This window comes from Natator depressus, chromosome 27 (genome assembly GCF_965152275.1).
Source record: "Natator depressus isolate rNatDep1 chromosome 27, rNatDep2.hap1, whole genome shotgun sequence".
Classification (NCBI taxonomy): Eukaryota; Metazoa; Chordata; order Testudines; family Cheloniidae; genus Natator; species Natator depressus.
In genome coordinates this window covers 6,095,606-6,120,913 of record NC_134260.1, presented here as the reverse complement: position 1 = coordinate 6,120,913, position 25,308 = coordinate 6,095,606, and the positions used below count along the sequence as shown (strand labels likewise).

The window sequence follows — 25,308 nt, the reverse complement described above, 5'->3', positions numbered from 1 at the left end:
ATAGATTATGTGGCCTAGGGGATAAAGCTCTGGACTGGCACTCAGGAGACCTGGTTTCCATGCCCAGCTTTGCCAATAGCTTCTGGGTGATGTTGGGCAATTCACATCCCCACTTTGTGCCTCAGTTTCCCCATCTGTAAAATGGGGACAATGATACTGCTCCTGTCCTGTGTAAAGCACGTTGAGATTGGCAAATGAAAGGCGCTAGATCGGAGCTAGGGGTTACTGCAATTAGTTTGCATTGTGGTAGCTTCTTGGGGCTTCAACCAAGCCTATAAAGTGATCTTTAAATTTGAGGAAACTTTTGTTTGGTTTAATTCCTGTGTGGCTTTAGGAGGGGCGTTCTGAAAAGGGTCCTGCAGCTTCAGGAATGTAGTAATAAACACCCCCGGGGGTGTGACAAGCTGTCCTGACCCAGCTGTTACTTCGCTGTAAATCTATGTTCCGTAGCACTTACCCCGGCACACACAGAGCTGGGACAGGGGTAAGCACACAGCGGTCAGAGTTCTTCATAATGAGCCCGAACCAATTGTAAGGATAATGGGCAACGTTTTCCAAAGAACCCCCCAGCGCCCAGGAGTTCAGCCCCACCGTCTCCCCACTGCTTCCCCTGGGGCTCTTCACACCCCTCTCCCAGCTCCAGGGGGCTGTACCGGGATGTCCCTTCTGGGCTGGGGGAGGCAGCTCCAGGGGCTCTTACCCCCAGTTCCCAGGCTGGGTGTTGCAGGGAGGGAAAGGAGCAGAGCTACCGTCCTGACCCCATTGCTCACAGGAGGGAGGGGGCCAGGATGCCCTGAGCTGCTGGGCTCCTTAGCTCCCCCATTCTGCTCCTGTGAGAGCGGCTTCCGGCTGCTGAGGGGAGGGAGATGGGGTGAGCGCTCTGCTGGCGGCAGGCTGCTCAACCCAAGGAAGCAGGCAGGTGGGGCAGGCGGCCAATCAGGGGGCTCATATGTGCTAGAGGGATGGAGCCCCCTGCTATCCCAGCCCCGGGCTCCCCACACCCAGCTCTGCCAATGCCCCTCAATCCCGACCCGCAGCCCCTTGCTACCCCAGCCCTGGTCTCCCCCCACCCAGCTCTGCCAGTGCCCCTCAATCCCGACCCGCAGCCCCTTGCTACCCCAGCCCTGGTCTCCCCCCACCCAGCTCCGCCAGTGCCCCTCAATCCCGACCCGCAGCCCCCTGCTACCCCAGCCCTGGTCTCCCCCCACCCAGCTCCGCCAGTGCCCCTCAATCCCGACCCGCAGCCCCCTGCTACCCCAGCCCTGGTCTCCCCCCACCCAGCTCTGCCAGTGCCCCTCAATCCCGACCCGCAGCCCCCTGCTATCCTAGCCCTGGGCTCCCCCCACCCAGCTCTGCCGGTGCCCCTCAATCTCGACCCGCAGCCCCCCGTTACCCCAGCCCTGGGCTCCCCACACCCAGCTCTGCTGGTGCCCCTCAATCCCGACCCGCTGCTCCCAAACTGTTCCAATTCAGAGTCGTCACGCATAGAATCATAGAATCATAGAATATCAGGGTTGGAAGGGACCCCAGAAGGTCATCTAGTCCAACCCCCTGCTCGAAGCAGGACCAATTCCCAGTTAAATCATCCCAGCCAGGGCTTTGTCAAGCCTGACCTTAAAAACCTCTAAGGAAGGAGATTCTACCACCTCCCTAGGTAACGCATTCCAGTGTTTCACCACCCTCTTAGTGAAAAAGTTTTTCCTAATATCCAATCTAAACCTCCCCCATTGCAACTTGAGACCATTACTCCTCGTTCTGTCATCTGCTACCATTGAGAACAGTCTAGAGCCATCCTCTTTGGAACCCCCTTTCAGGTAGTTGAAAGCAGCTATCAAATCCCCCCTCATTCTTCTCTTCTGCAGACTAAACAATCCCAGCTCCCTCAGCCTCTCTTCATAAGTCATGTGCTCTAGACCCCTAATCATTTTTGTTGCCCTTCGCTGGACTCTCTCCAATTTATCCACATCCTTCTTGTAGTGTGGGGCCCAAAACTGGACACAGTACTCCAGATGAGGCCTCACCAGTGTCGAATAGAGGGGAACGATCACATCCCTCGATCTGCTCGCTATGCCTCTACTTATACATCCCAAAATGCCATTGACCTTCTTGGCAACAAGGGCACACTGTTGACTCATATCCAGCTTCTCGTCCACTGTCACCCCTAGGTCCCTCATTCCTGATTGAACTGAGATCCTCAGCTCTCTGTGGGAGAATGGACAAGGCCCTGCCACCCAAATCCACAGGTCCACGTTAAACCTTTAGCGCTAAACTCACCCTGGGTTTACGAGCGAGAACCCAACTTACCTTCCAGGAGCTTCTTTGCCTGGCACTCACACTCCTGAGCAACAGCCTGCCTTAGGCTGGGTGGCTGAAAGCAGAATATTGGAGGGTGGCACTGGCCAGGTGGGGTGAGGGGGCACGGCTGGCACCGTGTGGCAGGGCTGGGCGGATGCCCCAAGCCCTACTCACCTGCCACAAGATCATGAAAAGGACATCAGCTTTGGCTCCGTGCAGGGGCCCTGGGGGCTCTGGACCAGGGCAGGGTCCAGAGGAGCCTTGTGACAGCCCCTCGTGAGCATGAGGGAGATGAATGTGCAGCCCCGAGCTCGCTCCTGGCTCCCTGATGTCACTGTTCCGGCCTGATGTCACAGTGTGCCGGGTGACAGAGAGAAGCTGGAGGGGCAGGTCCTGGTGCCTGGCCAGGTTGTATTCAGCAGGGCTCTAGGGCTCTGCCTTCTTCTCACTGGCCGGATCCTGGGAGCAATGGAGTGCAGCTTCAGGGCTGTCCTAGCTACACCTCGCTGCACCACGGCCCCCAGGGGCCTTTCCAACAGACAAGATCTGTTGGAAGTTGTGGCCACTCCCCCTCGTCCCCATGCTCACCCCAAAACACCCCATATGCCAGGGGCCGGGCTGGGCGCTAGCGCAGAGCCTTGTGTGTCATTCTTGGGGAGACGTCTGGAAGCTGGCCAGCTTTGCATGGCCAGGGTGCCCCAAAGCAGCCGGAGTGGGGCTCGGATCCGGCCTTGAGCTGCCAGGGCGATCATGGCGAACGCTTCCCGGCTCAGCAGCTCCCACTCAGTCTCCCCCAGCAGGCAATGAGGTATGTGACAGATCCATCCCCGCACAAGGAGCGAGGCGGGAGGCCCCCAGTAACAGGCCAACGAAAGGACCTGGGTGGTGCCCAGAAAGCGTTGAAAGGGGCAGCTCTCCTTTGTGGGACAAGGACGAGGGCTCATCATCTGTGGACGGGTGGGCGTCCCTCTCCCGCTCTGTCCTCCTGGCTATTCCCCCGGCCCCCTTCTGTGAACACACAGGACTCCCAGCAGGCCCAGAAACCTGATTACCCGCCCCCTGCCAGTCAAAACAACAGCTGTGACACCAGCAAGCCACATGCCCACTGATCACAGCGGCTGAAGGCTCTGTAGCTACTTCTATTGGCACTGGCAGATTATTGAACTCTGCTGGGGGCATTTCACAAGGTCCCACTCTCTTCCCCTGCAGACGGTATGCAGAGCCGCCCCCGCGCCAGCCAAAATGCCCTCTGCTTTCTTCCCTGGCCTCTGCTCCTTTGGGCTCTCCCCTCCTGGCCTTGAGATGCTGTTTCATAGTCACCGCTGCCTTTTCTGGCTAAGTCTTGGGGGCATTTATGATGCTGGGCCGCTGGAAATGTACAAACGGCTGCAGAAGAAAGTCCTCCACAGCGGAAACACCCCTGGGGAGCACCACCAGTCCCTTGCAGCTGGTTGCTCGAGTCAGTGTTATTATCCCTGCAAATGGTGGCAGGGTCTCACTGCTGCTTCCATGTTGCTAATTCTACATTGCCTGGAGCCGGGTTCAACTCCCTTTCGCCAGCACTGGGGCCTGACTTCTCTCGTTATGCAGAGCCCCAGCTAATCTCCCCGGCAGCACACCCTGGAGGGCATTTCACAGCTCCACCCTGATCTGAGACAGGCCACACAGGAATGCTGGGCTGTGGCATGCAAGACGCTTTGCACCTCTTCTAACCTGTTATCTTCTGGTTTGTGAGGGGGTGACACATGCCTCAGGTTTTACTGCCATGGCCCCTAAGGAAAATCAGAGAACAATTTTCCTTATCTAAAGTCTCATTTGCAAAACAATAGCGGCCCAATCTCTCGCTAGATTGCTGCCGCTCCTCATTCTCAGCATGAACCGCCTCCAGCTGTTGCAATTCTCAGGTTTTTCCTCAGTGCCAGTTTTGTAAAGGGACCAGGCAGCTCACCAAAGAGAAATCCACTCACAGGACTGCAGGCTGGGCACTGGCTGCTTTCTTTAACTGCAGCCCAACCGAGTGCGTATGTCTGAATGGGAAACTCCCACTGAGCAAACAGGAGCTAAGGGGGAGGGGGATGGTAACCCTATCATGACCATTCTGCTACATGGACTATGTTTCCGAAGCTGTGCAGTGTTCATTGAGGGTAAGCAGTCTTGCACGTTCCACACGTTTGCTATCAGAGAGTGGCCCAGCAGATCCTTGGGTGGAGAAGTTATAACTGTAACTGTTAAAGAGAGCACCTGTGGACCCAGTGGCTGATTGACATACTGCATAGTGTGAGTCCTAGTCCCTGTACTGCTTTGACACAGGCTACAGGTTTGTTTCACCAGCAACTGAGGAGACCAGTAAGCTGTTAACCCCCTGGCTGGGATGCTGCTCGCTTTGGGGGTCCCCTGGCTGGTTGATTTACTGACAAGCCTCTGCAGTGTTTGGAAAAACCAGAGAGAGGCTGCCCCTCTTCCCGGCTCTGAAAGGTCCCAGTGACACCCGCCTCCTGGCATGGCCCCACATGGAGACTGGGAACTCACCTCCAACAGAAGAGCCCAGGGGAATTGGTTTGCTAAAGCAGAGCTGGGGAAATGTTATGCTGAAACTTTGCACAGAGATTGGTCAGAGTAACACAGCGAGGCAGGCTGTGTAAAGACCAGTAGATTCCCTGCCCAGTAGCTGTTGTTTAACAGGGCTCTGGAAGGATTCCAAATGTGATTCACGACGTACTCTGTGTATATTGTGTGTTTGTGTCCTAAGTCCCTGTGCAGGACTCTTTCTGAAGCCGACTGGGGACTGTTAAAGCCTACGCTCGGGGTGTTCAGACAATTGCCCTGCGGTTTAACTCTGTGGTTTTCTGCCCAGGCCTGAGAAGGCAGAATCCTGGGTTAGTGCAAGAAGGGGAACTCAATACATAACGTTGTCTCAGCATCTACCCCTGTTTCACTCTTCTCTGTGCTCCACATCCTCTCCATCACTGGCTGCTTGTTGCAGAGAAACTCAGGGTCAATTTGGGTTCAGCCAGACCCTCACTGCCAGGGCTTGGCTTGGTCTGGCACCCGGCGGTGCAGCCTGGGGGCCCCTCTCGGCAGCTGCTGCTGTTTATCCTCCAGAATCTTAGCTTTTAAACGTCAACATTGCTCACGCCGGCATTACTCGTGCAGGAAAGGAGAGGGAGGGTTGCAGATCTCCCCAATCGAGCAGAAGGCTTTCCAAACTGCAGTCTTAAAACCTGCCCAGCATGGCCCTAAGTGGCCACTAGATGTCCCCATTGTTCTGGCCCATAACGTTCAGCCGAAATACCAGTTCCTGCAGGCCAGAGCATGGGCTGACCATCGCAGTGTGGATCTGCCCCAAAGTTTAGAGCATTTGAACCTGGAGTCGCACTCGTTAGAGGGGCCAGAAGCCAGCTGCAGCCTGGCACGGAAGGAGCAGGCAAATCCCCTCCCACCTTGCGCTTCCCTTCTCTTTGCACCTGGGGCTTTTCGTTCATCCGGCCCGGGTTCAGACGGAGCCTGATCTCTGACTGGGGCTTCCCCAGCCACTAATAAAGAGGCAAGCGGCTGCAGGAAGCAGAGTGCATCAGGGCTCTGACAAAAACAAACAAACCAAATCCCAATTTTTCAGTTCCAAATTTCCTTTAAATTAATTTAAAAAAAATAATTAAAAATGGCCCCAGTTGTTTTGATTTGATCGAAACAAAATCATCTTGTGCATCAGTCAGCCTCACCTCAGTCCCTGGAAAAATCATGGAGCAGGTCCTCAAGGAATCAATTCTGAAGCACTTAGAGGAGAGGAAAGTGATCAGGAACAGTCAGCATGGATTCACCAAGGGCAAGTCATGCCTGAATAATCTAATTGCCTTCTATGACGAGATAACTGGTTCTGTGGATGAAGGGAAATCAGTGGACATGTTGTTCCTTGACTTTAGCAGAGCTTTTGATATGGTCTCCCACAGTATTCTTGCCAACAAGTTAAAGAAGTATGGGCTGGATGAATGGACTATAAGGTGGATAGAAAGCTGGCTAGATTGTCGGGCTCAACGGGTAGTGATCAATGGCTCCATGTCTAGTTGGCAGCCGGTATCAAGCGGAGTGCCCCAAGGGTCGGTCCTGGGGCCGGTTTTGTTCAATATCTTCATAAATGATCTGGAGGATGGTGTGGATTGCACCTCAGCAAGTTTGCAGATGACACTAAACTGGGAGGAGTGGTAGATACGCTGGAGGGTAGGGATGGGATACAGAGGGATCTAGACAAATTAGAGGATTGGGCCAAAAGAAATCTGATGAGGTTCAACAAGGACAAGTGCAGAGTCCTACACTTAGGACAGAAGAATCCCATGCACCGCTACAGACTAGGGACCGAATGGCTCAGCAGCAGTTCTGCAGAAAAGGACCTAGGGATTACAGTGGACGAGAAGCTGAATATGAGTCAACAGTGTACCCTTGTTGCCAAGAAGGCCAATAGCATTTTGGGATGTATAAGTAGGGGCATTGCCAGCAGATCGAGGGACGTGATTGTTCCCCTCTATTCGACACTGGTGAGGCCTCATCTGGAGTACTGTGTCCAGTTTTGGGCCCCACGCTACAAGAAGGATGTGGAAAAATTGGAAAGAGTCCAGCGGAGGGCAACAAAAATGATTAGGGGACTGGAACACATGAGTTCTGAGGAGAGGCTGAGGGAACTGGGGATGTTTAGTCTGCGGAAGAGAAGAATGAGGGGGGATTTGATAGCTGCTTTCAACTACCTGAAAGGGGGTTCCAAAGAGGATGGCTCTAGACTGTTCTCAGTGGTAGCAGATGACAGAACAAGGAGTAATGGTCTCAAGTTGGAATGGGGGAGATTTAGGTTGGATATTAGGAAAAACTTTTTCACTAGGAGGGTGGTGAAACACTGGAATGCGTTATGTAGGGAGGTGGTGGAATCTCCTTCCTTAGAAGTTTTTAAGGTCAGGCTTGACAAAGCCCTGGCTGGGGTGATTTAATTGGGGATCGGTCCTGCTCTGAGCGGGGGTTTGGACTAGATGACCTCCTGAGGTCCCTTCCAACCCTGATATTCTATGATTCTAATGCAAACCCATTCCCCTCCCACTTTCCAATTTGCTGAAACTGTCAGCAGCCACCCGCAGGAGATACCAGCCATTACTGCTGTCGCCGGGCACTGCCCCCGCAGCCTGCAGCCAAAGACCAGACACGCTTGGAAGCTCTTGATAGTGCAAAACTTTTTTATTCGGTGCTGTATGCAAAGTCTGAGGTTGGGCCGATCTGAGTTGCGCCCTGGGCTCGTTTGTGATCAGTTCTGGAGTTCGCGCCATGTAGGAGACAGACCCAAACGCCCCTCCTCTCCCCAGCCCTCGGGATCTTACCCTTGTTCTTAAAGGGGCAGCCAGCTGGCATCAGAGCTCCACCCCCATGCCCCTGCAGGTGCCTCTGGGAGGTCAGGGGGGCACCTCGCGACTATCCTAGGTTGACGTAGTCTAGACGCCAAAGGGAGCAGACAGTAGCTAAAGTGGAGCTGGGCATGGGTGCCAGCCATCCCTGCCCTGTGCTGCAGGCTCTGGGGACCTGGGTTGCAGCTGCTCAGGAGGGAAGAGCTGTGGGGTAGCTCCTTGCCCGGGCAGGAGGGGGCAGTGCTGGTGCCCATCCAGGGCAGGGGGTAGCGTGTCTGACTCTGCTGCTGCTTGATCTGCAGAGTAGCCACCAAGAACTCGTGGGCAGCGCGGGCTCCAGGCACGGCCTGAAAACAGGCCTTGGCTGCTGTCCTGCAAGGAGGGGAATTTGCTCCCTAGCTCAGGCTTGGAAAGCTGACGACGTTCCCCCTTCCCTTGCCCCACAAAACTACTGGTGGGAGTGACAATCTCACGTATCCTGGCTGGAACATTGCCCAGCTGAGGATCTCAAAGCACTTTAACATTCACTCACAAAGCCCCGCAAGCCACCTGGGAGGTAGGTATGGGCCAGGAGACCCATTTTTGGCAGATGGGGAAACTGAGGCCTGGCATGGCACAGCCAAAGTCGTGCAGGGAGCTAGTGGCTGAAGCAGGAGGAGAACCTGGGAGCCCTGAGTCCACGTCTCTTACGCTAGCCCCTCAGCAGGAAGCACCCCCCAATCTTTGGCTGCTGTTCCAGAGAGAGAGATAAGAGGTTGTGTCCCAGAGGCCAATTCCCCAGTGTCCCACTTCCTTGCAGTGACACCTGGGGAGAATTTGGCCCCACACTAGTGGCTGGAGTGCCCCTTATTCGTTTCTTTGCATTACCACTATCTAGCACTTCCCAGCGCTTGATTGCAAAGGAGCATCAGCATCATGGTACAGAGGGGGAAACCGAGGCACGGGGTGGGGGGGACCTGAGTGGCCCTGTGTGACACACCAGGTCTGTTGGCTGCTTGCTGTGGGTTGGAAACCCTGGTGGATCTAGGCTGGGGTGGGGCAGGTCCGGGGAGAGCTGGTGTCACACTCCGTTGTGTTCCCCTGTGTCACAGGGGTGAGAACTGACACAGGGGCCTCGGCCCAGCACGCAGCCAACCTGCCCCCGGGGTCAGGGAGCCGCTGGGGCACTGGCAGAGCGGATGCTACAATCATCTGCTTTGTGTACAAACGCGAGGCGGTGCGGGGCGAGGAAGCAGCGCACGGCCTGGCCAGGGCGTTCTTGGGGGTTGCATGGTTTCTACCTTCCTAGGAAGCAGCCGGACCAGAGTCAGGAGCCTGTGACTGCAAAGAGCACTGGGCCAGTGGCCCACTGTGGGAGCAGGTCCGGCGTCCCTCCAGGGCAGCGCTTTCTGCTAGCGGGCCAGGAGGGGAGCAGCACTGCCCAGTCGGGGAGGCGGGTCCTGCACCCAGGCTGGGCTAGTCGTGTGCAGGATGTGCCCCACATGGGGAGGAAGGCCGTTCAGAGCTTTTCCTTCCGGGCTGGAGAAAGGCAGGGAGATGGGCTGAGGCCGCGCTGTTCTCCTCCATCAGACTCAGCCATGAACACTCCCATCTCGAACGGAGCTCCCAGTCCCTGCGGGTCGGCCCGCACGCACGCCGCAGCGAGGCCGACTTCTCCTTGTTCCATGTGCAGAAGGGCAGGCCTCCCCTGGGCACGCCGAGGTAATGATGGGACAGTGGCGTGGCTGGAGAGGCCCAGCCCTGTGATACAGTGAAGTGACATGGACGCCAAGTCCTTGGCCCCAGCCTGAGGGATCATCATTAAATTACACAGACACACCCACACCGGCTCTTCTGTAAACATGAAACGCTCCAGCACTGGAGCGGATCCCAGGGCCGGCGCCGGGGAAGGTGGGCCTCCTTACGAATTCCCGCGGTATGTGATGTTAGTGAAGGTGGAGGTGGCGCCTTTGTATAAGGGGTTGTTGGCCTGTAACAGAAACACAACGGATGTCGCGTCACACAGCCCTGCTCACCAGCAGGCCGCAAAGCACCAAGGGAAGGTAAATAGCATCATCTCCCCTTTATAAATGGGGAAACTGAGGCACAGAGCCATTTGCCCCAGGACACAGAGCGGGTCAGTAGCAGAGCTGGGACTAGAACCCTGGTCTCCAGGGTCCCATTCCAGTGCCCTCACTGCTAGAGCATGCTGGGTAATTTAAGAATTTCGGGGAGCAGAGTTAGGGTCCGTTCTGAGCGTGCCCGGCTGGGGCCTGATTTCCAGATGGGCTCAGCACCATCTGCTCCCATCCTGACACAGCCAGATTTGTGTGCAGAACCCTGGGCAATATCTCTGCCTACCCGGGCGCTGCGCTCGGTTGGAAATCTGACCCATAACCTCAGCCCCCTGGTCCCAAGCACTGGTAAGAAAGGGGCAGGGTAATTTCAAATGGAGGGGAGGACACAGGTTCCCTCTCACTCTCTGATGTCTCATTCTAGTGCCTGTGTGCCAACAGACAGGGGCCCAGACTGGAGCAGCCTCTCTCCACCAGTTCAAATCCTCCCTAGGGGTCAGCCAAAGAGAATGCCGAAGCCTCGCCCTCAGGGACATTTCTCCACTTCGCCACCCTGTTCAAACAGGACTGTGTCGGCCTGGAAGGGATCAAGGGCGGCATGCCAGGACTGAGGGGCACTGGCACTGCAGGCTGGCAGAGCTGGGTGTGGGGAGCCCGGGGCTGGGGTAACAGGAGGCTGCGGGTCGGGATTGAGGGGCAGTGGCAGAGCTGGGTGTGGGGAGCCCGGGGCTGGGGTAACAGGAGGCTGCGGGTCGGGATTGAGGGGCAGTGGCAGAGCTGGGTGTGGGGAGCCCGGGGCTGGGGTAGCAGGGGGCTGCGGGTCGGGATTGAGGGGCAGCGGCAGAGCTGGGTGTGGGGAGCCCGGGGCTGGGGTAGCAGGGGGCTGCGGGTCGGGATTGAGGGGCAGCGGCAGAGCTGGGTGTGGGGAGCCCGGGGCTGGGGTAGCAGGGGGCTGCGGGTCGGGATTGAGGGGCAGTGGCAGAGCTGGGTGTGGGGAGCCCGGGGCTGGGGTAGCAGGGGGCTGCGGGTCGGGATTGAGGGGCACTGGCAGAGCTGGGTGTGGGGAGCCCGGGGCTGGGGTAGCAGGGGGCTGCGGGTCGGGATTGAGGGGCAGCGGCAGAACTGGGTGTGGGGAGCCCGGGGCTGGGCTAGCAGGGGGCTGTGGGTCGGGATTGAGGGGCAGTGGCAGAGCTGGGTGTGGGGAGCCCGGGGCTGGGCTAGCAGGGGGCTGCGGGTCGGGATTGAGGGGCAGTGGCAGAGCTGGGTGTGGGGAGCCCGGGGCTGGGCTAGCAGGAGGCTGCGGGTCGGGATTGAGGGGCACTGGCAGAGCTGGATGTGGGGAGCCCGGGGCTGGGGTAGCAGGTCAGCGCTGTGTGCAGTGAGTTTTGCCCAGTGTCTGGCTCTAGCCAAGGAGGACAGGGTCATTGTTATCAGCACTGCTACATTTCAAAGAACGGGGCCTAAGAATTTCATCAGACGCTCGTGCCCTGCCGGGGGCCCCTGGAAAGGTGCAGTGCTGCCTCGAACCACGCAGTGGGGGGAGAATGGGGGGTGGGGAAACCTTCCACAGACCCAGCCGCCCCCCTCCCCCTTTGGTGCTGAATTCCCCGCACTCCACGTGTCTCAGCCTTTCCAGCCGTGCCGGGCCGCTCGCAGGGATGGAAAAGCAGGAGGAGAGTGAGTCAGAAGGACGTGCTGGGGACGAGCGCTCAGGGGACGGGGGAGGCCACTGGGACATTCTCTCCTGCACACGTGCAGCCCTGCTGACTGGCATGTGTCCGGAGGGCAGTGCCCTGTAGCCAGACTTGGGCTCTCCCTCCCCAAGGCTCTTGATCTTCCCCTCCCAGCACCCTTCCTGCAGAGTATCTCCTGGCTTCTCAGGACCTACCCCGGTCCCCTCTGACCCGCCAGGCCCAGACACCCAGGGCATCGGGGTTCCTGCCTGAATCCCCCATGTTGCCCCGGCTCACCCCGCCCCTGACAGAGGGGGGCGGGACACAGCAGCCGAGCACAGTCACCCCAACACACCGTGACGGAGGGAGGGGAGCGGGCTGCCCACCCGACTCTTACCGTGTCCCATTTCGCCCGTGCCCTCTCTTCCTCGAACCTGGCGAACTCCCGCCGGTCGTGGACGGTGATCAGGAGCTTCCAGATGAACAGGGCGGCCAGGCCGATGAGCAGGATGGCTCCCGCCACCACGAGCAGAACCATCAGGACGTCTGGCCCCTTGGGACAGTCTGGCAAGGGAAGGAGGGAATTAGTGCTCGGCCATTCCCTGCTTAACCCAGCGCATATCCTGCAGCTCCTCCACGCAGCTAAGCGACAGGAGAACGCCTTCGGCCAGCAGCAGTAGGAGGTCCCTTATCTTGTGCTACTAGAGGGCCGCATCGCTCGCCCACGTGCAGGGCCGGAGCCTCCTGCACTGAAGCACATGAGCATCCCCACTGCGTTATTCTTGGGCCGACAGGTGAGGTTTTCAAAGGGGCCTGAGCACCCAAATCCCCCTGCAATGCACCCTCGCTCCCTTTGGCTCCTTTGAACGCCCCAGCCGACGTGTCTGGGGGTGGGGGGGTGAGAGGAGGACACCGCCTTCAAAGGGCAGAGATTCCCAGTCAAGTGTCGTACGCTGGCTTCACATCACGCAGCTAGAAATGCAAGGAGCGCGGCCTGTGGCAGCGGGGACAGACCTGCAGGTCCCTGAGCCTCCCTGCCCAGACTGTAACAGGGATTCGTGCCCTGGCTCCTGGGGTGCTGGGAGGGCGACTGTGGTACAGACTGGGAGGTGCCCTGATGCTCTGAGAACGGTCGTACATCGGGCTGGGACCTCCCCTGTCCTCAAGCCAGCTGGTCCCCTCTCATTAACCTGCTTTCCTCCACACATCTGATGGGCGAATCCAGGGCTCCGGGGCTGGGAGCAGAGTAGCTGGCCTCTAGCACCCGCTGACGGGCCGCGGTTCTTGCGGCTTTGCTCGTGTTTCAATCTGTCTGAAGCTTCCTCCCCCGCACCGAGCAGGTTGGCTCTCCTCCGCACCCCTCCCCTGCGCTGAGCTGGCTGGCTGTGTGCCCTGCGGCATCCGCTAACACCTCTGGGCGTGTCCGTGTCTGACGGAGGAGGGGACACATCCGCTCCCCAGGCTCTGACGCAGCATGCAACCCAAACAAACCTGAGCCACCCTTGCCCTCCTGTCTGCCGGGCCCAGCCCAGCCCTCGGCAGCCTGACTGTAATTAGAGCTGGCGGCTGCTTTCCAAGGCCTTCGGGGAAAAGCTTGGGGTTGCTGGTGGCCCCCTACAATGGGACGCGCCAGGCAGTGGCTGCCTCCTGCTTGCGGATCTGCATGGGACCTGGTGTTATACCCCTTCTGTAGAGGGGACATGCCTCTGTCCATGCCCAGGCTGGGGCCGAAAGAGCCCTGAGGCTCCCCCAGATTACACTGCAGTGCAGAGGGGTCACTGCAAAGCTAGGGAGCCCCAGGTGTTCTCTGGACAGGGTAAGGTCTCTACCGAGCTCGGCTCCCTGACGTGCGCCCATAGTACTGAGCTGTGGAGACAAGGCAGGGCCGTGCAGGGGGGACGTCTGGTCTCTGCAGCCCACGCTGGCTGCAGGGACGTGCTGAGCAAAGCACAGGGAGATGGAGGCAGGAAGTATCTGTGCTGAATGGCGTGAAACAACAAGGAACAATCTAGTCACGTTCTCACTCAGCCCTCTCAGACGGCCAGGCCCCGCGTCTGAACCGCACCAGCCAGGACAGGCAAACGGCGGCTTTAAATCCTGCTCCCTGGTGTACGTTCGGGCAGCCCCCGCGGCTAGTCTAACATGCAGAGGCTCAGCCTGTCTGCTCCCCCAGTGCAGGGTGCTCCGGCCTGCTCCTGCCATGCCGTTCTCTTGGCCTAAGGCTGGTCAGCCAGGTATCCCCCAGGGGCTGGTTGCGCTGGCAGAGAGAGGCCGTAGCAGACCCCAAGGGGGACCAAAGCCTGAGAGGTGCCGAGGCTTTCCACCCGCCCCGGACATCTGGGGAAGCTGCCGGACCTGAACTCATTACACGGGGCCAGTCTGTATGAACAGGGCCTGGAGGAGGAAATGGATCGTGTCCACAGAGGTTCTTTGTTCTGTTCCTCATGTTTCGGTTGCATTTTCTGAACGCAAGGGGATGGGTCTCGCTCTCCCGGCAGCGTGAAGCGTGGAAGCTTACAGCTGTGTGACGGAGACCAGAGTCCACCTGGGCTCCAGCTACTTTGGCCCAAAGCCGCTCCTGAGCTGGGGCTGCCAGACACGAGGCAGAATCGTTTCAGTTCATCATATTCAGCCTCAGAAAACAGCCAGGGAAGCATCCGACAACAGAAGGGCCTGTAGCCCCAGGGCAAGGAAAGGCTATTTGCCACCCACGGGGCGGATGCTGGCATGCAGTGTGGGCTAATTGGTTGGTGCTAGTCCCTGAGATTTCCCAACAACGCCCAGCAGCATTAGGAATGTGAGCACGCTCATAGTTAGCATTGGGAAACAGCATGTTCTGGCAGTTCCCTCGGGGGGTGTGTGTGTGTGTGTGTGTGTGTGTGTGTGTGTGTGTAAACACAGACACACACCCCCTCTGTTAGGCACTACTGTCATATAAATAAGACTAGAACCGAGCTGTCCTGACCCCCTGGCTCTTGCTTTATTCATTAGAATGCCTGTTGCCTTTAGAAATTAAATTCACATCACCCAGCCATGGGGAGACTTCCTGTGCAGCCCCCATGTGTGCTGGACCCCACCTCCCTGGAGAACCCATTGGGGCCGATCGTCGGTTTGTTGGTGGCATCCTGAATTCAGATGTTGGCCAGTGGGCTGGATCTGGGCCTGTCTCCAACTCTGTCATGAGCCAGGGACCTGTGTCTCCTGGCCGAGGGTGAAGGGGGGGTGTCTCAGAAGTGGATTAGGATAAAGGGCAGATGCAGGACAGAGAATTAACCAAAAGGGGGAGAGGGCAGCAGGCGGGGAGAGGAGCCCCCAGAAGAGCTGGACAACCAACGGAGCAGCCACCGGGGCACCGGATGCCAACTCCTCCCCAATTCCCGGGTGAATTCCCACTGGCTGCACTGGGTGTTTCTCTAGAGACAGTGAATGGCAGGGGGATGGGTTCAAGGAAGAAAGGGGAGCATGAAACCTACACCCCAGCAGCTCAGGTCCTGTCCCTGCAGTGTGCCATAAACCTCCCACCACCGTATGGAATAGGCCTGGGCTGAAATTCACACCCTGCCTATTATCCCTGGCCAAGCTGCTGTCTACTCCTAGGGCATGTCCAGCCTGTGATCACCGGGCATGAAAGCAGCTTGGGTCCGGAGCTGTACAAACCCGCCCAGCACCCAGGGCTCTGCAGCTGGCGCAGCTTGACTGCTAGTGGGATTCAAACTCGGTCAGCTCAGGCTGCAGTCCCGCCCTGTGATTACAGGCTAGACACCCCCCACGGAGAGGAAGCAGCTGTCCAGGCTGGACAGAGCCAAGGGCAGCCGACCTGTCCTGCAGAGATCCCATCCAGAAGCTGGGCTCCTCAGGGACGCCTGGCTGCGTATCTCCGCTCCCAGGGGCAGGAGCAGGGCCAGCCCGGGGGCTAACCCTCCTGGGCTATCGCTCGCTCCCTGTCTCACCTGGCTCCTCGACATAAAGGATGGATTTCCCGCTGGAGTCCTCATAATACTGGAATCGCACCACACAGTCGTTCTCATCCTTGTAGGTGCAGTTCACCGCGTCTTTACCCGTGTCACCTGCGGGGGGCGAAGGAGAGGCCGTCAGCCCAAACTGTGCCCCCCGGGTGGGGTTAACAGATGCTGCCCAGCTGGGCAGACAGTGAAGCTGAGGCCAGGCCTGCGAGTTCCCCCGGAGGCTTTGTCTAAATGAGGAAGAAGGTCAAGCCTATGTTGGGCCAGGGCCCAGGCTAAAACAGGAGCTGAACCCTGCCTTGAGATCCCCAAGCCCCACCTCAGCACTGGGGTTATTACCGAGAGCCCCGGACCCGCTGCTCAGAGCGACCGCTGCTGCGTGGGCACCAGGATCCCGGCGCTGGCTGGGTGTGTCCGAGCAAGGTGTGAAATCCCAAGGGGCACCCACCACGTCCTGATGCTGCTCTTACGGATGGCAGGGCCCACCTCCCACAGAGCTCAACGGGAGTGGGATGGAGCCCCAGCTCTGTATTCGCTTTCCTGGCCAGTGCCCAGGGAAAGGAGGCTGGGGCTGGGCACGCCGGGGGGGTGGGGGGTGAGGATGATGCTCAGCAGGCAGGGCGCTGAGCTCCACCTGCATTAGGCAGGTGGCCGAGTGGAGGTCAGGTGCGTCGAACATTCGCTAGCGACTCTCAGTTCGCTGTCCGAGTGCCCAGTTCAGCTCGCCTGCCTGCAGGCTTACCAACCAGCTGGCACGCATTTGTACTTCACTGTGCGGGGCGTCTCTATACAGCCCCAGTGAGTCCCCCCAGGAACGAGCAGCCTTTAGCATCTCGTCTTGCAGGCCCTGCAGCGGGTGGCCTCTGCCTGGGGCATGCGGTTTGGATTCTGGCTCCAGTTTCCTGGCTCTGACTCAAAGGGAAAGCTCTGGCTCCCAGAGATCTCGCTGCCAGCCTCCAGCAGTTTACATCTGCTGTTCGTTTCTCTGCTGTATGTTGCCTCTCTCCCCGGCACTCGCGGTGACAAATGCTGACGATCCACCGCCCTGCCAGGCATCCAAGACTCCAGCTGACAGCCCAGCTCCTCCCTTGCTCACCGAGTTCCTGCACTTCCTGGATCTCGTCCCGGCAGGTGCGGCTGCAGGTTTGCTGCTCTGTCAGGGTCCCCCTCTCAAACTTCTTACACTCCACGCACTCCCTGGGGAGGAGGAGAAAAGTGACAAAGGACAGGAACATCAGCGGATGCTACAGTCAGCTCCAGGGCTCCCCGGGAAGCCTTTGGGTTTGGGGCTCAAAAATCAGACTCACAGCTGGGGGCTCCTGCAGGATCCCTGAAGCAGCTCTGCCAAATGGAGAAGGGGAGGGGAGAAGGGTCCCACCCCCATCTGCTTCACATTGTTCCCCTATCCTATGTCCCTGCTTCCCAGCACCTCCATTCCCAGTGGGGATCCCCTGTGCTCCCCGATGGGGCCTGGCCCCTGACACGGCCACTGGTCTTGACCCTGCCTCCTGCCAAACCCCTGAGTGCATGGGAGGCTTCCCGCAGGGATCCCAGGGAGGGGGACCCTGATTCTGACTCTCCCACAGAGGAGCGACCCTTTGCCCTGCATCCACCCTGATTTCACGCTGGAAGATCAGCTGCCTTTTGGCATCAGGGTCTCACAAACCTGCCTCCTCCCCGCCCCAGACTGCAGTCACAGCATCCCACAAAGTCTAGAGCTCAGCCTTCTTCTGGGGCAGACGCTTCCCATTGCGGTGCCACCGGGACCCATGCACTGAGCCCACGCCAGCTCCACCTGCTGAGATCCCTGCAGCCCGGACCCCAAGCGAGCACCACCAGGTGTGGGTGAAACTCTTGTCTGAGTTGGGTGCCGCTCGGGCCCTGCCCTGCCTGTCAGCAGCAGTGTTCCCCAGCTCTAACCCCCTGGAATTACAGCAGCACACTCCGCCCCCCAGCCCCACTCACTTCTTGATGGTGCAGGCATCAGGGCAGGTGGGGCACTTCTCGCAGGTGTCCCCGTAGGAGCCGGCCTGGGTGCACTCACATTTCCCGCACTGGCAGAGGCCGTGCCCGCTGCACACCAGACCGTTGCCGGACATGCAGGTGTCGGTGCGGGTAGTGCAGTTGCAGTAGTCCCCCATCCAGTCCGAGTCGCACAGGCAGTCCCCACAGCTGCACTGCCCGTGGCCTGCGGGCGAACGCAAGGGCGTCAGGAGTGACTGCAGCCCGCCCACCTAGGTTTCCCCCCCCCAGCAGCTTTGCCACCTTATCCTGGCCTGCAGCACCCCATGCTAGTCCTGACTTGGGCAGCCACACCTGTTGACGTCCCCTAACGTTGCGATGCATCTGTTAGCCTGGCCCTTTGTAAAACAAACCCCCCGCACTGGGATCTGAACTCTGCAGCTCATTGCAAAGCGGCTTGGGACTCTGCCCCAGTCTGGTTCCCCTGGGATGGCGGGAGGCAGCGGTCAGGGAGCACCGAGTTTGGGCCACGGGGGTTTTCTCTGTCAGTTTGGAATGAGCCTAGAAAGCGAAAGAGACACTTGGTTGGAAATCCTGACTCTTGCTCATTTCCTCCCCTGACCCCTAAGTCCTAGGGCCTCTCCTTGGGTAGGGCTGCTCCAGAAACAGACCCAGGTCCTCTGAACTGGGACTCGTGCTGCAAAACGGAGACCCAGGTTCAAATCCTCTCCGAGCCTGGGGCTGTGTGGCTCATGGGGTTTGGTTCTGGCCCCAAAGATCCCAGCAAACCTAGTTGGAGTGTTGGATCCACAGCAAAGCCAGCACAAGCCCTCCCGGCCCCGGCCCTCATTGGAGCCCTGGGAAATTCTGCTGGTCGCTGTGGTTGGGAGCAGGACCACAGCCCCTCAGTTAGGCTTTCCTTGGGAAAACTGTCCAGGGCTGCAGTTTCTGCTCAGCCCCGGGTGCAGCGTCGCTGCTGGACAGACTGAATGTGTCACTTTTTAGATAATGGGAAACTAGGGATGAGTCAGAGGAAAACTGGCCAGAAAGGCGTCAGGAGAGCTATGTGCAGGGAGCCCCAGGCTGGAAGAGCAGTGGGTCCTGTGGGTCAGGAAGGAGGGAGGACGGTTAAGCTGCGGGGGTGCAGACGTAGCCCGACAGGTGCCTGGGAGCTGGCACAAGGCATCCGGGAGAAGGATGTCGTTATAAACTTTCCTCTCGCACCCATTTTAATTTCACAACAGGCACCAAGAGAGTGGGGAAGGTGGAGCAGTGTGAGATACGGACCAGCCCCACCCATGAGCCTTTCAGCTGATCTCATTAACTTCTCGGCCCCTACTAGAGTGACTCCGGATTGACTCCAGATTCACAGCAGTGTGACTAAGAGCAGGCCCTCCATAGGCTGCCCCCCCGCCCACTGCCACCCTCTCCCCCGGAATGACAGACCCCTGTCTGGGTGATAAACTGCCCACTCACCTCCTTCCTCCCCATGGCTTGTTTGTTTGTTGGGTGTCATCAATTTGTCATCGTCCTGATAACCAGCTTGGCCCCCTGTCTCTGATAACCAGCTTGGCCCCCTGTCTCGGCCAAACATCCGGAGCCATTGCATTGCACAACAAGCAGGGAAGAGTGTGACAAACTGGCCCAGAGTGAATACAGTGGGGGGGCGGGGAGCCAGTCCTTCCAGCTGAGCACACTTATTGCTGTGAGTCACCGGGACACTCTCCCATTGCCCTGGAAGATCTGGAGGGCTCACTAGGGAAAAACAGGCCTGCCCCTCCCACCTGCATCGCAATAACTGCGGATAAGGAGGCCCGGAAGGGAGGGGGGGGGGTTAGGCAATGCTGTGGTCAGAGCAGAAAGCAACAGAGGTGCTGGGTGTGCTAGGGACAGGAGCCCAGTGGGGAATCCGCCTCGGGGGGGCTCAGTTCAGCAAGGGGGGTGGGCAAACACTGGGTTGGGAAGGGGCAGAGCCAGCTCTCCTGAGGCACTGTCTCCCCCACGCAGGGTGGTTCAGACACAGACCAGCCCCCAGGGACCTTATGGGAACCCCCAAGGTCTGCGCCCTAGGGCCCGGTGCCTGGGAAGGGGTAAGGCCTCTTGGGGGATCTGGGGACTTCCCTGAGTGCTGCTGGCTGCTGGGTCAAGTGGCTGCCCCCTCTCCTGCCACCTGGGCCCCCTGGGGATGTCATGGGTTTGAACCTGCTGATGGAATGGGCCAGGGCTCCTCTCGGCTGGGCGTGGTCGGGGGCTCTTTCTGGAGTGAGCTGTGTGTGCATCTCCCAGCGTTCAGGGAGCCTGCGCAGAGGGGAGCTGGGCAGGGGCTCGCTGGCCCCCTTTCAGGACATGCTGTTCTGAGGCAGGCCGTCCGCCTACTCCCTCCATGAACTCTGCTCAGCTTTGCTTGGCTGCTTCCGTGAGAAGCTCCAAGGGAAATAAACAGATGTGGTGTTAACCCAGCTGGCTCAAGAAGGGGGAGCAAGGCGACTGGGGCCAGCCTGCCCTGCTGCAAGGGGTCTCCTCAGGCCTGCCATCCTCCTGCCATCTGCTCAGGTTAAGCCACTGAAATGCAGCCACCTCTGGGGTGGGACCTGGCAGCTGCTACACAGCACTGTACAACAATAGACATCCTGCATCCAACTGCACCTGGAATTTTAGGCAGTCCGTGTGGAATGACACAAGCTGGAGTACAATCAGAGTGAACCCCCCTTTTCCTTAGGGGAGCTGCCGTCGGATCTTGGATGACTCCCGGCATCTTAGACCCAGCACCGGCTCGGTGCTAATACAGATGGGGAGAGCACAGCTGAGGGAACTCCCCACCCCTCCGAGCTCCCCTTAGCAGGCCAGGGCCAGGGGGCTGGTGCTGGGGCGGCGCCACTCACCCGAGCACATCTCGCCCTTGAAGCGGACGCAGGAGAAGTCGTCGCACTCGCAGTACTTGCCGGTCACCTTGCCGAAGTCGCTGGTGTGGCAGACGCACTGGCCGCAGAGGCACTCGCCCCGCTGGCTGCACAGGGGCTGCCCCGCGCCGGGGCTGCAGTTGTCCTGCTGCACGGGGCTGTACTCCTCCTCGGAGCACTCGCAGCGGGAGCCCAGCCGGCCCTGGTAGCAGCGGCAGACGCCGCACTCGAAGGTGCCATTGCCCTGGTTGCAGGCGGGGCTGTCGGGCTCGGCGTGCTGCTGGCAGGCACAGTCGCAGTCGAAGTTCACCACCACCGTCAGGCTGTCCTTGAAGCCCACGGGCTTGATAGTGAAGGATTTCTGCCGCTGCTGGGGGCAGCCCCGCACCTTGGCCTCGATGCTGAAGCTCACCTGGGGAGGGAAGCGCCGGGGTTCGATGGAGGCAGGGCTGCTCCAAGCACAGCAGGGGCCACCTGGCTGCAAGGCCTGAGACCCAGAGCCGTCAGCCAGTCCCTTCCAGGCACGTTTGACCCGACGCTGCCTGGTGACATCGGGCAGCACAGGCTGGCAGTGAGCCATTCGGAGAGAACCACAGGCTCAATGTAGCCTCCCCTTTTGTATTCGTCCCAGCAGAGCCCTGCCATGGAAGACATTACAAGCCTGTGACCTTCTCCCGCAGGGGCAGAGGCTGGGGAACGCGTCCAGGGCTGGGGCGTGGGATGATCCCAGAGTGCTGGGCCGGCTCCTGACAAAGCCCTGACTTGGATGATTTAGTTGGGGATTGGTCCTGCTTTGAGCAGGGGGTTGGACTAGATGACCTCCTGAGGTCCCTTCCAACCCTGATCTTCTATGACTCTATGATCTCCCTCCCAGCAGGCTGCCAGCTGGCAAGACTCACCGTGTCTCCTATCTTGAGTCCCATGCAGGACTTGAGTCCCTGAATGACCTCGTCGTTGAGGCAGGTGGCATTGAAGGAGAGGGACAGCTCCTCGGGCAGGTCTCGCACCTCCAGCTCCACCTTGGAGCGGATTTTCTGGAGGGAGGGAGGAACAGCGCACGCCCCGGATTTAGGAAAGGGCATCGAGAGGAGACAGCCGAGCCCAGGGAGTGGGGAGCTCTCCCCAGTACCCAGCGCAGAGATGCAGGCCTGTGGAGACGCAGAGAGGGCCAGCCGGCTCCATCTCTCAGGAGTCACCAAGAAGCTGTCACATGGTGACAACGTTTCTCAGCTACCGCCCTGGGCTGGATTGGAACCGGTGACCTGCTAGGGAGAGAGGGAGGCTCTCCTAGAGCAGCGAGCTCAGCGCATGTCCCCGGGGTGCACTTAGGGAAAGGCTTGCTAGCCAAAGGTCCTTCCTCTGCCGCCGAGACATCAACCAGAGGGCCGGCCTGTCTGCTGGGAGGAGGGGGAGAGACAGCTGCCAAGGGGAAGGGGACAAGGTGGGAAATGGAATGACCTCACTTCCTCTGTGCATCGCAAAGGCAGATGTTCACAGCTGGATCCGGGGAGCTCGGGGGGTGAGGCGGGGTTGCCAAAGTGCAGGTGCCTCTTTAAGGGCTGAGATCCTGTGGAAGCACCCCCCATTTTGCTCTGCTTCTGACATGGGGCTCCTCCCAAGTGAGGAGACTCCAGTAGGAACCCCCCAAAACTGCTGCAGGCAGCGGTCCTGGGAGATGCCCTAGGCTGCCCTGGGTTTGCCCAGGCGCCGTGGGCCATGGAGTCCCCGCTGCTCACACTCACCCCATAGGACTCCAGAATGAGCTGCAGGACGTTGCTGGAGTCTCTGGACAGGGTCCCCACAGTGGTGCCGGGAATCAGCTCGCTGTAGTTCTGGCAAGAAAACACACAGCATCCCGGATGTGCTAGGGAAGGGCAAGAGGGCGATGCCCACGGCGACCGTGGCATGCCAGGGCTTCAGTACCAAGGCCTGGCGCAAAGCTCAGATCACTAGCTTTATGGAGCGTCGCTGCTCTCCTGGGGCATCAAGACGGCAATTGCCATGTGGCTCAAAGCTGTGCACCGGGGCGGGGGTGGGTCAAACCTCGTGTTTGCAAACACAGGCAGTGTGAGGCCATGGCCAGAGCTCTGGCCTGGGAGCCAGGAGAGCCGGGCTCTGTTCCCGGCTCAGCCGCTGCCTTGCTGGGTGACTGGCCAGGCCATAAAACCTGAGACCAGAGCTGAGGGTCACTAAAGGCCCGGGAAGGGTTGCGAAAGGGTTTCTAGCCACTTGGGAACAGATTGTGGGCAGACGCAGTGTCTGCTTTCATCAGCCATGGGTGGCTCTAGGCAGCCTGGCCCTGGGGGCTGCCTGCAAATGTCCTAGAGGGTCGGCTTACAGCTCCAGCTGTCCCGTGGGGTGGCCCTGGGTGTCCTGAGCTCTTCAGGTGCTGGGGGGGGGAGGGAGCTGCCATTGGGGGCAGAGCTTCCTAGGCTGTGGGCGGGGCATCCAGGACGCCAGCACGGAGCAGTCACCTTGTAGAGGCCGACCACGGTCTCCGTCACGGCAAAGATCAAGTTGATGTTTTTCTGGGAGAGTTTCTCAGTCATCAGGCCCAGCGAGGGATAGTCCTGGGGGGAGAAACGAGTTGTCAGGCCTTGGGGGCTGGTCCTTCCGCAGGCGCATCAGCTGCTGAGACATCTAATCCCCCCAGCCCCACCGCACAACACGTCTCTCCAGGCCCTGCCGGCCCGGCTTGTACTTCCCTCCCTGCCCCGGAGGCCTGTGTGGAGGTGGGAGCTCTGTCTGCCCTCAGCAGCCTGCACCTCCTCTTTCTGCCATCCCATGCGGGTAGGGATGTCCCAATCCCACAGGCTGTTCCCCCAGGACATGGCTGGGGGAGCCCTGCAATCAGCACCCATCCTCCCTTTACTGTCTTACAGAGGTGCACACACATGGACCATGAACATCCACATGTGTACACACAACTACACACATACACTCCTGCATTTACACATAGCTATCTGCGTGCTCTCATGTGCAAGCCCCCCCCCCCCATCTTATTATTTTGTTTACCTGCCTGCCGAATTCCCCAGGAACTCCCGTCCCGAACCCGTGTCCAGGTTTGCATGGAGGACCCAGGAAGGTTTCCCATATTCCATAGGGACCCACTTCCCTCCCCGCCACCTGCAGGCAGGCCCTGCATTTACCAGTGTAGTTGAGGCCGAGTAAAGATTATCCTTGCCAATGTGGCACTGCCCGTCATTGGGCTGGACGATCCCCGCCAGCCTCCCGTCCAGAGCGATGTGGGTCTTGGCATCTGTCGTGAAGACCAGCAGGTGACTAGCATCATTCCTCCAGCCGATCTTCTCCTGCAGCAAAACACAGGAGCGGGTTCCCAGTCTTTTCTATACCTTAGCACAGCTGGACAACCACGGAGGCCATCGTTACTGTTCCTGCCTGAGCTCTGGTAGCTGGAGCTCCCAGGGGTGACCAACGCCATGGGCAAGCCAGCAAGGAAGTATGGGCTACTCCTAAATGTGGGATATGATTAGGAAGGATGCAAATTAATAAGGGGGACACCCTGATGCTTCAGGCCATGAGCAGCACTGACTGCCTTGGGGTCAGGAAGAATTTCCCCTGATGGGCAGGTTATTCCATGGTCCAAGCTGGGGTTCCATGCCCCTTCCTCTGAAGCATCTGGCACCGGTCCCAGAGACTGTTCTGTTCTGAGCCAGCCTGCCAATTCCTATGTTCAGCGTTCAACCCCCTGCACCTCACACCTGCTCTTGATGCATGTCCCACTGGCCTCACCGCACTGCGAGATGCCCAACCTACAGCATCCCGCCTGGTGACCCTTCTCTGCCCCAGGCCAGAGTGCTTACGTCACAGACGGTCGCTTGGATGATGGCATCGAACCCCCCTTCGGGCGCGTCGCGGTTCCGTGAGACACTCTGCTTGCGCACCTCCTCGTTGAAGCGGGTCACCTCGTCCGTGAGCGTCAGGACGTGTTTGTAGCCGAACATGGGCAGGCAAGTTTGGTGGATCCTGCGGGGAAGCAACCATGGAGAGGAGTCCTGTAGCTCCCCAACACAGGGGAAGGTCGAGAGCGTGGACAGCGCAGCGCCCCTGCTGCCTAGCACGCACAGCGTCTTGCAGTGTCCTTACTGGTACGGTGATTTTCAACCAATTCTGTATTCCCCCCCCATTCCATACTGGGACGCCTCTCCCAGCTAGCTGGGACTGCTCCCCTTTAGCAATAGGGGAACAGCAGGGTGTTAGAGACCCCCCCGGGGACACAGAGCAATCGAGCAGGGCAGCCGGCACAAGGCTGTGGAGGAAACTCCTGCAGGATCTTGGGACCAAACCTAATTGCGCTGCGCTCTGAGTGTAAGGCGCACTCTGCCTTTGCGAATATAAACACAGCACTTGTGATGTATTTAATCTACACAGAAAAATCCCCCTCGGTAGAGGAAAGGAGAAAGATCCAGCGACTGACAGATACCAGTCACATGGCTTAATAACTTCTGGAAGATGCTCAGATACCACGGCGATGGACACGGATATAAGAACCTGAAGAGAAAAACAACAGCTGAGCTCGTCTGAGAATCAGGCCTCCTTTGTGGGTGGAGAGTGCTTGAAAAGCTGGGCCTGAAAATTTTGGAAAATCTGGCACACACCATCTGCACGTTCGGCATCAACTCCCCATTGAGTGCATGCAGCTCCCTTTGGGGGATCTAAAACACCAGGATCGCCATGGTGTAACACAACGCCAGAGACATGGGCCCATCCCTGTAGGTTTTAAACACCCATTGGCCGTAACATTTAAAAAATAAATAAATCACTGCAGACTTCGTGACACTAAACCTTCATCTTCTTTTTAAATCTTCTGTCATTTAAAAAAGAAAATCAGACAAACCTCCCTGCCCCCCGCCATATATTTTTCCAGTAGGAAATTGGAGAAACAGTGAATTTCTTATACCTAAGTTACATAACTTATACCTAAGTTACATAACTCTAATAAATAGTAATGACACTTCACTCTTTTTTAGCCAGGCTGGATCAGATCAAAAGTCTATCTAGCCCAGGATCCTTCCACAGTGGCCAGAGCCAAATGCTTCAGAGGAAGTGGTAAGAACTGTAAA

General features: G+C 58.6%; 1 protein-coding gene across 2 annotated transcripts in view; it reads right to left on the bottom strand.

The window, feature by feature from the left end:
• Positions 1-7,512: 7,512 nt before the first annotated feature.
• ITGB3 (integrin subunit beta 3) overlaps positions 7,513-25,308 on the bottom strand; it is a 43,398-nt gene continuing 25,602 nt past the window's right edge. For both annotated transcript variants that reach the window (XM_074940463.1, XM_074940464.1), the window contains exons 5-15: positions 24,049-24,211; positions 23,374-23,535; positions 22,699-22,794; positions 21,967-22,056; positions 21,124-21,258; positions 20,207-20,636; positions 17,328-17,550; positions 16,459-16,559; positions 15,351-15,467; positions 11,798-11,964; positions 7,513-9,642 (exon numbers count right to left, since the gene is read on the bottom strand). In XM_074940463.1, coding sequence (XP_074796564.1) covers positions 9,574-9,642; positions 11,798-11,964; positions 15,351-15,467; positions 16,459-16,559; positions 17,328-17,550; positions 20,207-20,636; positions 21,124-21,258; positions 21,967-22,056; positions 22,699-22,794; positions 23,374-23,535; positions 24,049-24,211 — 1,753 coding nt within the window. In that variant the 3' untranslated portion in view covers positions 7,513-9,573. The remainder of the gene's footprint in view (positions 9,643-11,797; positions 11,965-15,350; positions 15,468-16,458; positions 16,560-17,327; positions 17,551-20,206; positions 20,637-21,123; positions 21,259-21,966; positions 22,057-22,698; positions 22,795-23,373; positions 23,536-24,048; positions 24,212-25,308) is intronic.